Source organism: Mesoplodon bidens, assembly GCF_964165515.1.
Source record: "Mesoplodon bidens genome assembly, chromosome: 20".
Taxonomy (NCBI): Eukaryota; Metazoa; Chordata; class Mammalia; order Artiodactyla; family Ziphiidae; genus Mesoplodon; species Mesoplodon bidens.
Window position 1 is genome coordinate 21,275,035 of NC_138181.1, and position 12,515 is coordinate 21,287,549.

The 12,515-nt window shown below is 39.4% G+C and overlaps 1 protein-coding gene across 1 annotated transcript; it reads left to right on the forward strand.

The window, feature by feature from the left end:
- The first annotated feature begins 1,617 nt into the window (after positions 1 to 1,617).
- LOC308608095 (uncharacterized protein C8orf48) lies at positions 1,618 to 3,394 on the forward strand. Its single transcript, XM_081220774.1, has one exon. The coding sequence runs from the start codon at positions 2,450 to 2,452 to the stop codon at positions 3,257 to 3,259; it is 810 nt and encodes a 269-aa protein (XP_081076900.1). The 5' UTR covers positions 1,618 to 2,449; the 3' UTR covers positions 3,260 to 3,394.
- Positions 3,395 to 12,515: the final 9,121 nt, after the last annotated feature.

Here is a 12,515-nt window from a genome sequence, read left to right on the forward strand (position 1 = left end):
TGGTTTTTGTTTTTTTCTCTCACTTGAAACATCTAAAGTAAAAAAATTAGTTTAAGACCACACACTTGTTCACAATTCTCTTAAGGATTTCTAAGTAATATGGAATATATATATGTATATATATATATATATTTTTGCCAGTACTGCTTAAGGAATGTTCTGAGATTTTCTTTTCACATATATATCACTGACAATTCTCATATACAAGGAAGAGAATAGGCAAATATTATTTATATTTCACATATAGAAAACTGACAACAAGAGTGTGGATTTTAAGTAGTGTCACCTTTAAGCTTTATTCTGTGATAGAGTTGAAAAGTAAAGAGAATAGGTTTATACAAAGAGTAATAGTTTCTGTGTTTAAAATCAAACTGACTTCTGTCTTCATGAGTCATTTTTGATAATGATTAGTACTGTTGAGCTATTTTACTTCCTTAGATAATACACATATTAGAATGTTGAAGAGTTTACTGGGTCCAGCTGGTTATTACAAAGAAATTGGTTAATTTAGCAAATTTACTTGCTTCTAGGATAAAGTTATTTTTACAAAATCGAGGTATTTATAACAGTATATTTAAAAAATTTAAAAGACAGATTACTCCAGATATTTAGCATATTACTAGATATGAATATACTTTAAAGCACAGCTTCCTTGCTCAATGTTTTGGGGAAAATGTGTGCTATAGTGAATTGTGTGTAAATATGAATGTGTAAATATTTCAGGGAATGAGGGATACTTTTGAAACAAAAATGAAAATCTTTAACCTTGAACTGGAAATTAATTGGAATTAACCACAAATTACCTATTACCTCTTTTTAAAGATTAATATTATAGAATAAAATATGATTTGGGTGGAATAAATGAAGTTGGAATCTCTTCAATATGAAGCTGGCTCATATTTGAGAGATGCTTTTCGAACATTTAGGACTTTTGACTCTTTGCCAAAGTGAGCACTTTGGGAATAACATTAAATATATCTGGCTAGACTCGAATAACACCCCCCCACCGCTACTACCACCCCCCCACACACACACAGAAGGAAATGAGCAAGGAAACCCATTGTCTTGAAATTATCTCAGATATTTACTAAGAGCTAGACTCAGATATTTATTAAGATCTAGAGAAAGTCAACCTTCAGAGTTAACATTTTATAATTTCTGAGAATAGTTAATAAAACTCTACCATATTTTTAAAAAGCCTGTTGTAAAAGGATGTATTATGAGTAGCAGCCTAATTTGGGGGGTTCAGGAAGAGGAAAAGACTAAAGTTCCTTGAGCTTGTAGTACTTATTCCACAAGATCCAGGCGCGGACCTGTGTAAGGTAATACTTACTTCTGTTTCCATAACCATTCAACACATTTACTCAGCAGAGATTTATCGAGCACCTTCTATGTATCAGGTACCTGCTGACTGCTGGATAACACTGACAGGATTTATGCTTTCACCGGGTTTTTAATCTGGGGGCGATGTGGAAGGCATTCTCAAATATGCATAAAACACAGTTGCAAACCCGGAAAGAAAGGCTGTGCTGTAAAGTGTTTGGGGGCAGGGATGGGGCAGGGGTGGGTATGAAGCACTTCCTGAAAAAATGGGACTTGAAAGAGGAGCAGTAATTAACCTTACGAAGAGGGAAGAGGAGTGTTGAAGTGCCATTCAGAGAGGCACTGCCTGAACAAAGACCTGAGGAACTGTGACTGGGAAAACTGCAAAGTGTTCCAAAATGCTACAGCACAAAAAGCTGTGCAAGATGAGGCTGGAGAAATAATACGTAGGAGCCGTGCCATTCAGGAGTCTTACCGGGTGGTTTCAGAATTTCGAATTTTATCCTAAGACGCGGTTTACGATTAGATGATCTCTTGGCTGTCTGACTGGCAGATACGTTTTGTTTGTGTTTTTTGGCCAGCCGGATGTTTTTTTGTTTGGGTTTTTTTTTTTTTTTTTGAAGGCGAGGAGTGCATTCTCAGATTAGTCAGAGGCCGCCTTTCCCTGTTGCCCTCACACACATGTACAATTTTTTGACCCCTGGGGAAGGGGAGTTTGCAACTTTTTCTGGAGGATTATTAGATTTTGTACTAAAATAGCACTAAAGAGAAGACTCCGGAGAGCGAACGGAGAGGGCGGCGCCGACAACCCAACAGGAACAATGCAGGCAGAGTCTGCTCTGGGGAGGGCAGGGAAGGGAGGAGCGAGGCGCCTCAGCGACCTACTGCGCATGACCGCCCCTGGTTGCCAAGGCAGCGGGAAGGCGTTGCCCGGAAGCGTTTCCTTACGGAACGGTCAGCTCCAAAACCCATCCCCCAGGGGCTCAGGACTGACTAGTTCGTGAGGCAATCTTGACCACCGCAAAGCAGATGAGGAGCAGAGCCTGACGCAATGTGATGGGCATCCGCCTAGAAGCCCGAGGATTCAGAGAAGCAGGGAAAATTGACACAGATAGACATCGGGACTATGGCAGACTTTTCTAAGGAGACCTTTGAGTCCTTTACTGATGAGGTACAGAGTTCCAGTTCATTCAGTTCCTCTGGAGGACTGCAGCCCTGGTCCTATGCCTCTGGGAGTAAATCCGAGAGTGGAACGCCGACTCCACGCTTGCAATATGGAGACAACCAATCTGAGTTTTCACACTTCAAAAATAATGAAAAGAAGTTGAGCAGAAAATGGATCAACAACCTCAAGGGCATGGAAATGAACTCTGGCCAGTACCAACCAGACACTAAACTTGAAACAGAAATCACTCAGGCATCCCTTGAAGAATTGAATGCCCTGCAGTCTTTCTGCACCGTTAAGATAAACCTAATCCATCATAGTGCGAACTCTAAGGGGAAAAAGAGCAGCAGACATAAAAAGCTGCAGCTTGGATCGGATGCAGAGGCTCCAGAGGTAGATCCCTTAAACTGTACTGTCCCCGATGAGCTTTTGAACAGAATCTATTTTAAAAACATGAGGACAACACCCAAAGAGGTGGTAACAGCTAAGCAACATATTTCTTCTCGGTGTCCCAACTGTAACAGGAAAAGAGCAGAACTGGCCCAGTCTGCCTTCCTGAAACGGAAGAAGACTTTACTGGAGTCACTTCTACTCCAAGAGAAAATAGATGAACATCTTCATATGAAAGACTTTCTTACCCTTATTGGAGAAGCACATCAGAGCCTTCCCAGGCTTTCCGATGACCCCAGAATAATCTGGGAAAGACTGAAGGAGAAGAGTCAAACTGATTACTCTGGTTTTGAAAGGTCAGATATAAAGCAGGAGATGTAGCAGAATGGAAATAGTGCTTGTCGTCACCTTTTTGTCCGCCAATTTTCAAACCTCTTACTCTTAACTAAACAAGGGATGGTGTTTATTAATGATAATGTGTAATGTGGATAAATGTTTTGTTGTGTATTTGAATAATTATCATTTCTGTAATATCGCGAGACCCTGAGCCAACAGTCAGCTCACAGTAGTCCTAGCGGCAGAGAGTGTGGTGAGAGGTGAGAGGCGGTTGCAGGGCCTGCGACAGGCTGAGGGCCGGGTCCGCAGAGCCCCAGAGCCCTCACCGCAGCCGCCCGCTAGCCAGGCCCAGACCTTGAAGCAGCGAAGCAGCAGCGAACCCCTCCCCCACCCCAGCGTCTACAACCTAATGGCGGCGGGCGGTCTCTCTGGGTCGCAGTCCGTGGAGGCCTCAGCAAATGGAGTATATGGACACTGCCGTTGAGGTAACAGCTTCAACCCGCTTCAGTCTCTCCATTCAAGTTTCAAAAGTTGGTGCAGCTTAGATCAGTTGTCTCCCCCTAGGAAGTGGCCAGAGGCCAGGGTTAAGTTGCACGGATATTGCACGTCATTAGTTCAGGTCCGCCTCCGTGGTTGGGCTCTTCTCAAAGAAGGGCAATTGCTGTGAGCTGGGGATTCACCTGATGGGCATTTGCTACAACACGTATTCCTGTCGATTGTATACAAATGATTCTCTCCAGGTTAAATGAAAAGCCTGAGGGCCGGCTGGGTCCTGGCCGCCTGGCTCCCTCATTGATGATGGCTGGGCAGCGTCTGGGCACCTGGCCCTGAGGGCGCTGCCAGCTGAGGTCTGCCCCCTCACCCAGGCCTGGGCGCTGGTGGGAGGACCCAGACTGGGTGCTGGATGAAAGCTACTGGGCAGGGTAACTGGCCCGCGCAGGGACCCCCTCCTGTAAGCCAGGGTCTGGACCTCAGAGGGTGAAAGTTGAGCCTTGGGACCTTGCCCTTTCTTGTCAGAACAGAGAATAACGTTTGTTTCGATGGAGGTTTATAAGAACACCGTGACCTGGCCTCAAGAACAAAGAACACCAAGAAGTTTGTAACAACTAACCATGCCCCTCCCTATAAAAGGGCTATAAAAGGGCTTTGCTGAAAGCTTTCCAGGCGTCCAGGGTTTTTAAGGCATGAGCCACCAGTCTCCTTGCATGGCCCTGCAATAAACCTTTCTCTGCTCCAAACTCCGACGTTTTGGTATTGTTTGGACGCAGTGTGTGCTGGGCACTCGGACTTGCGTTCGATAATATTTCTACAGGTACTCTGGAAACTTAAGAGTTTACTGTGCTTCCTTCACAGATCTGGGGACTAAAGACTTTCCACTCAGTATTTTTTCAGATTCTAGAGGGCAACATTTTATAGTTGGAATAGTTACAAAGTTTTTATAACAATCCAGGAGAGAGATGCTGGCAATTTGGACTAGGGTTTCGACAGTACAGATAGAAATAGAGATCTAAGAAATACTTAGAAGGTAATAAATGACATTCTTTGGTGAAGAAATGGATATGGGGGTTTAATAAAAGGTAAATGTTAAGAATGTTACTAAGTTTCTGACTTGTGCATTTGGATGAATGATAATTCATTAAGATAGGAGCATTGGAAGAGGATGATGTTTGATTAAGAGGGTGATTATTTGGACATGGTTAGTTTGAGGAATATTTGAGACATTCATACTGAGAGGTTGAGAAACATTTGGTTATTTGTGCTTGCGATCTGGAGGAAAGGTCCTGAGGGGGTGGGGATCACTGGCATATATGTCATAGATGTGGTGAGCTCTTCTAGAAGAAAGGAGAATGACAGGAGAAGAAGGGCTATGACCAACTCCTGAGAACTTCTACCCACCAATTAATGGCTGAGTAGAGGAGAATAAGACAGCAAAGGAGGTTGAGAAGAAGTCATCATAGAAGGATAAAGGAAACCAGGAAAGAGTCGTGTCAGAGAGACCAAAGAAAGAGAACATTTCAAGAAGGATGGGTTGTCTAAGCATGCCAATGCAACAGAGGTCTCAGGAGATGATTTAGTCATGTGTTGGCTTCTTTGACTTAACAACAGCAGCTTCATTCATAAAAATTGGGCTAACTGACAGTAGATTGCAGAATAAATGTAAGCTAAGGAAATGAGGAATATGGGTATAGACTTCGTGAAGTTTAGCTATGGAGGGAAAGCAGGAGAGGTAATTTTTCTATATGTCTAACACTTAAGCTATCACAGTCAAAAATTTGTAAAAATCAGCAAAAAAAATAGCCTTTGTATCAGCAAAAAATAACCTTTGTATCATGTCAGTATTACTCTTTGCCTTTAGACCTTCATTTATGTATTAAGATACTCTTTTTTTCCCATAAAATTTAGTGTATTTTCTTAGTCATTCCTAAATAAAATGGGAAATAAAATCATTACCATTTTCACAGTAACTTTTTATTGAAATTCATGTTACATCTTGCTTTATCTTTGCCATCTTAATATATTCACATTTCTCATAATCAAAATGCTGAATAATTTCCCCATTAAGGGTCATAGTTCACCCTTAAGTCAACTAAGTCTTCCAGTCCATGCACAAGAGATTTTTAGAATTTGTTTAGGTCTTCTTTAATTTTGAAAAAAATGTTTCATAGTCTTCAGCATACAAGTTGTGTGCCTCTTTTATTGAATTTATTCCTAAGTATTTTACTCCATTGTTTGCTATTGTAAGTGAATTTTTTCCAATCCAGTTTCTTTTTGGATGTTCATTGCTAGTGCATAGAAATACAACTGATTTTTGCCTGTTGATTTTGTATCCTGAAACTGCTGCTGAATTCATTGATTTGCACTAACAGTTTTAAAAAATGGATTCTGTAGGATTTTATAGCTAGAAGATTATGTCATTTGCAAACAGAGATAATTTTACTTCTTGCTTTTGATTTGGATACTGTTTTTTTCTTCTTGCCTAATTGCCCTGGCTCTAACTTCCAGTACTATAATGAATAGAAGTGGTGACGTGGGCATTTTGTCTTGTTCCTGATTTTAGGGGAAGAGCTTTCAGACTTTCACCATTGAGTATGTTAGTTGTGGGTTTTCCATAAATGGTCTTTTTCATTTTGAGGAAGTTCCCTTCTATTCTTAGTTTATTGAATGTTCTTATTTCATTAAAGGGTGTTTCATCAGTTGAGATGATCGTGTGGTTTGATGTACTCTTTAACCCAGTCTAAAGCCTCACCTTCTTTGGACTTAGCCCATAACCATGAAACATTGACTAATCAGAATTAAAGGCTGTAGTCTGTATGCTAAGTCACAAATATAAATTCATATTATAACACTTGTGTCTTAATAATCTTTTCTTTCTTACTTGATTGTGAGCAACTGGAGGATAGAGTTGATACCATCTTACATGATATCCACGGGGGTTAGCACAATGCCTGGCACAGGATGGTGCTCAACAAGTTTCACGGATGAAAGAATAAGTGCGCGTACAAATAATGACATTTAATATGTCTTTTGCATCAAAAGAAGAAAATAATCTTCTAGCATACGTTTTTCTGTCAATGATTTGCCTTTGTGTAGCTGTTTTCTGTAATTTTTCTCTCTCCATGGCTTGGATTCCCTTTTTTTTTCATGTATATACATACTTTTTCTCAGTGACAAAATAGTGGAAAACTTTTTGATAAGATAGCTTTCCCTATGCAGCCAATTAATACAGTATTCATTTAAAAGAATTAATATAAAAATATCTTTCTGGAATTCATATTTTCAGATAGAAAAAACATTTATGTGAATTGTTAATTTTAAAGATAATTCATGACTTTTTGCAATTTTGAAAAGAGGTACAAGTTCTTGATGCTCGAACTTGAAAATAGTGTTTATTGTCTCTGAACAAATTCAAAAGGAATGAATATCCTTTCTCCAGACTCTTTATAGCTGCACCCAAGAGATTACAGTATAGCTGGAAAGCAAAGTCCATCATATCAGATGCTAAGAAACCATTATTTCCCCAATGCACTAAAAATGTATCTGGCAAAAAAAAAAATTGTATCTGGCAACCTGGTACAGGATTATACAAATATGCAATTTATATAACTACAATATATAAATTATATAAATACACATCTATTTAGTTTATGTTTTTTATCTAGATTTTTTATCAAAAAAATTTCTGCACCAAGAAACAAATCTATGCATTTAACGAGTGTTAGAAAAATGAAATCCTTGGAACAGAACTAAGTGATGTGTCAGGCTGAGAGAAAGAAAATTCAGTCCTGAACATCTGAGTCATTCAGATTCCAATCTCAGAACTGTTTAGGAATGTTTGGGACACCCAGCTCTGAATACCTCCAATTTTAAACATGTTAGTTTATTTCATGATGAAGCCTAATATAGTAACTTAGTTTTTTCTGTAGCAGCATAGCTAAACAGGCTGCAAAGAAATAAGAATTGTGGCTCTACATGAGTGTGGGCTCTCCCCCAATTTTTTCTGGACTTGACAAATGAAAAGTACATACACAAATAGTTAACTGTGAAACATAAAAAGAAAAGATAGCTGAATTCTCAGTTGATAATACCCTTTGCAGTAGAGAATTTCAAAATTTTCCAATTTTCAGTAGACTCAAATTACAGTGGAAATTGCAAAATTCTATCAGGGTGGCTCAAATAATTCTAAAGCCTAGTTTTGATGAGCCCACTGTTGAGGTATTAACAGAGGTTTAGGAGAAAGTATGTTGTGGTCATTCCACCCAAAATTTGCTTTGGATGTCAAGATTGATGACCCCACACAAAGCCTGAGAAGGTATGAAAAAGTCTTTTACTCATGTAATGAGAGCTTCTAGGGGGCACAGGGCAAGCTCCCAAGCTGATCTAAAAATGGCTAGAAAGAGAGGAAAGAGGACTGGTTTGCCTTTTATTATGATTAGGGAGGGGGGCTGAGGTAAGGATTCCCATCTGTGGGCTGGGCTTACATGGTGTGAACTTCCTGCCAGTACCAGAGGGACACCTGGGCTTTCTTATTCAGCTAGTCCAAAGGTGGAGCAGGAGGATGGGCCTTGGAAGTTTCTGACTGTCAAACATCAAAAATGGAATCAGACTCTTTATTACAGGTCATCTCTGATGTTTGATGATAAAAACGTCACATTTCATTTAATTAAATGTTATCTTGCTTGAGTATGCCATAAGGGAGCTCTGTGAGGCTTGTAGCCTGAGACTGACAAGGATGGGGAAAGTTCCACTGAACACCTTGTTCAAGAGCCCAGCATTGGATATTTTTAGAAGTGAAATGGTCACCCTTAACAACATCTGGAATGCCAAAGTAGATAAAGTGAGGCCAGTATTGTGGCTTTAATATGACACATTGATTTATATTTTGGGTATCTGTGAGGAAAGAGACTCCCAGAGTTATTTTCCCCAAGGATGGAAGCCTTGGATAAGTAATTGTTGTGGTTACCATTGGTGGAACCAGGTGGCTAGACCATTGGCAATGGCCTGAGAGTCTGTAAACACGCACCAATGGAGCCAGTTATTGGCCAGGGTAAGATGACTGCCTGAGGTTCAGTTAGTTTCGAAGGTGCTTGGATCCCATCCTTTATCAAGGATGTCTGGATTAAGGAATGAAAAGCAGCAGATCTCCAGAAAGCTCCATGATGTGCAGTTTTGATGCTGTCCATAAAGTGTACAAACTCCCATTGCTGTTCACTCATTTGATCCCAAGGGGCTCCCCAAATAGCCAAGGATTCCAGAGAGGAGTGACCTCTTCTGCCACCTAGTCAACTGGCAAGGGACTGAAGACAGAAGAGGCCACCCTTTCCTGCGGGTGAGATACACCAGAGGACCCAGACTTAGCTCTATCCTGTAGGTAACACTTCTGCTTAGCAAGGAGGCCTTGATGGCTGATCTGAGCTTATAGAAGGCTGCCTCCCTGATCCATGGAAAGGTATGGAGCTGCACAGGCTCAGGGCCTGTGAGAATCTCTGTTTCCAGGGCACTCAGTATGCAGTCCCCAGTGGCCGTGCGGCTGAGGAGAGCAGTTTCTCACACCAGAAATCCATGGGCAACTTTTTTTTTGGAAGATTTATTTATTTTTTTAACATCTTTATTGGAATATAATTGTTTTACAATGATGTGTTAGTTTCTCCTGTATAAGAAAGTGAATCAGCTATACGTATACATACATCCCCATATCCCCTCCCTCTTGCGTCTCCCTCCCACCCTCCCTATCCCACCCCTCTAGGTGGGCACAAAGGACTGAGCTGATCTCCCTGTGCTATGTGGCTGCTACCCACTAACTATCTATTTTACGTTTGGTCGTGTATCTATGTCCATGCCACTCTCTCACTTTGTCCCAGCTTACCCTTTCCCCACCCTGTGTCCTCAAGTCCATTTTCTATGTCTGCGTCTTTATTCCTGTCCTGCCCCTAGGTTCTTCAGACCTTTTTTTTTTTTTTAATTCCATATATATGTGTTAGTATACGGTAATTGTTTCTCTCCTTCTTACTTACTTCACTCTGTATGACAGACTCTACGTCCATCCACGTCACTACAAATAACTCAATTTCGTTTCTTTTTATGGCTGAGTAATATTCCATTGTATATATGTGCCACATCTTCTTTATGCATTCATCTGTTGATGGACACTTACATTGCTCCCATGCCCTGGCTATTGTAAATAGAGCTGCAGTGAACATTGTGGTACATGACTATTTTTGAGTTATGGTTTTCTCAGGGTATATGCCCAGTAGTGAGATGGCTGTGTTGTATGATAGTTCTGTTTTTAGTTTTTTAAGGAACATCCATACTGTTCTCCATAGTGGCTGTATCAATTTACATTCCCACCAACAGTGCAAGAGAGTTCCCTTTCTCCACACCCTCTCCAGCATTTATTGTTTGTAGATTTTTTGATGATGGCCATTCTGACCAGTGTGAGGTGATACCTCATTGTAGTTTTGATTTGCATTTCTCTAATGATTAGTGATGTTGAGCATCCTTTCATGTGTTTGTTGGCAGTCTGTATATCTTCTGTGGAGAAATGTCTATTTAGGTCTTCTGCCCATTTTTGGATTGGGTTGTTTGTTTTTTTGTTATTGAGCTGCATGAGCTGTTTATAAATTTTGGAGATTAATCCTTTGTCAGTTGCTTCATTTGCAAATATTTTCTCCCATTCTGAGGGTTGTCTTTTGGTCTTGTTTATGGTTTCCTTTGCTGTGTAAAAGCTTTGAAGTTTCATTAGGTTCCATTTGTTTATTTTTGTTTTTATTTCCATTTCTCTAGGAGGTGGGTCAAAAAGGATCTTGCTGTGATTTATGTCATAGAGTGTTCTGCCTATGTTTTCCTCTAAGAGTTTGATATTGTCTGGCCTTACATTTAGGTCTTGAATCTATTTTGAGGATACTTTTGTATACAGTGTTAGGGAGTGTTCTAATTTCATTCTTTTACATGTAGCTGTACAGTTTTCCCAGCACCACTTATTGAAGAGGCTGTCTTTTCTCCACTGTATATCCTTGCCTCCTTTGTCATATATTAGTTTACCATAGGTGCGTGGATTTATCTCTGGGCTTTCTATCCTGTTCCATTGATCTATATTTCTGTTTTTGTGCCAGTACCATACTGTCTTGATTACTGTAGCTTTGTAGTATAGTCTGAAGTCTGGGAGCCTGATTCCTCCAGCTCCGTTTTTCTTTTTCAAGATTGCTTTGGCTATTCAGGGTCTTTTGTGTTTCCATACAACTTGTGAAATATTTTGTTCTAGTTCTGTGAAAAATGTCACTGGTAGTTTGATAGGGATTGCATTGAATCTGTAGATTGCTTTGGGTAGTATAGTCATTTTCACAATGTTGATTCTTCCAATCCAACAACATGGTATATCTCTCCACCTGTTTGTATCATCTTTCATTTCTTTCATCCGTGTTTTATACTTTTCTGCATACAGGTCTTTTGTCTCCTTAGGTAAGTTTATTCCTAGGTATTTTATTCTTTTTGTTGCAGTGATAAATGAGAGTGTTTCCTTAATTTCTCTTTCAGATTTTTCATCATTAGTGTATAGGAATGCAAGAGATTTCTGTGCTGCTGTGTTGGAAGGTTTTTAATCACAGTTTACATTTCAGTGCTTGTGACTGGTCTGTTTATATTTTCTCTTTCCTCCTGGTTCAGTCTCGAAGGTTGTTCTTTTCTAAGAATTTGTCCATTTCTTCCAGATTATCCATTTTATTGGCGTATAGTTGCTTGTAGTAATCTCTTATGATCCTGTGTATTTCTGCAGTGTCATTTGTTACTTCTCCTTTTTCATTTCTAATTCTATTGATTTGAGTCTTCTCCCTTTTTTTCTTGATGAGTCTGGCTAATGGTTTATCAATTTAGTTTATCTTCTCAAAGAACCAGCTTTCAGTTTTATTGATCTTTGCTAGTTTTTTCTTCATTTTCTTTTCATTTACTTCTGACCTGATCTTTATGATTTCTTTCCTTCTACCACCTTTGGGGTTTTTTTTGTTCTTCTTTCTCTAATTGCTTTGGGTGTAAGGTTAGGTTTTTTATTTGACATGTTTCTTGTTTCTTGAGATAGGATTGTATTGCTATAAACTTCCCTCTTAGAACTGCTTTTGCTGCCTCCCATAGGTTTTCGGTCATCGTGTTTTCATTGTCATTTGTTTCTAGATATTTTTTGATTTCCTCTTTGATTTCTTCAGTGACCTCTTGGTTATTTAATAGTGTATTGTTTAGTCTCCATGTGTTTGTATGTTTTACAGATTTTTTCCTGTAATTGATATTTAGTCTTATAGCGTTGTGGTCAGAAAAGATACTTGATATGATTTCAATTTCGTTAAATTTACCAAGGCTTGATTTGTGACCCAGAGTATGATCTATCCTGGAGAATGTTCCATGAGCACTTGAGAAGAAAGTGTAATCTGCTGTTTTTGGATGGAATGTCCTATAAACATCAATTAAATCCATCTTGTTTAATGTATCATTTAAAGCTTGTGTTTCCTTATTTATTTTCATTTTAGATGATCTGTCCATTGGTGAAAGTGGGTGTTAAAGTCCCCTACTATGATTGTGTTACTGTCCATTTCCCCTTTTATGGCTGTTAACATTTGCCTTATGTATTGAGGTGTTCCTATGTTGGGTGCATAAATACTTACAATTGTTATATCTTCTTCTTGGATTGATCCGTTGATCATTCTGTAGTGTCCGTCTTTGTCTCTTGTAATAGTCTTTATTTTAAAGTCTGTTTTGTCTGATATGAGAATTGCTACTCCAGTTTTCTTTTGATTTCCATTTGCATGGACTATCTTTT

Excerpts from the sequence above, each read along its gene's own strand:
- LOC308608095 (XM_081220774.1), top strand. The coding sequence starts at position 2,450 with ATGGCAGACTTTTCTAAGGAGACCTTTGAGTCCTTTACTGATGAGGTA.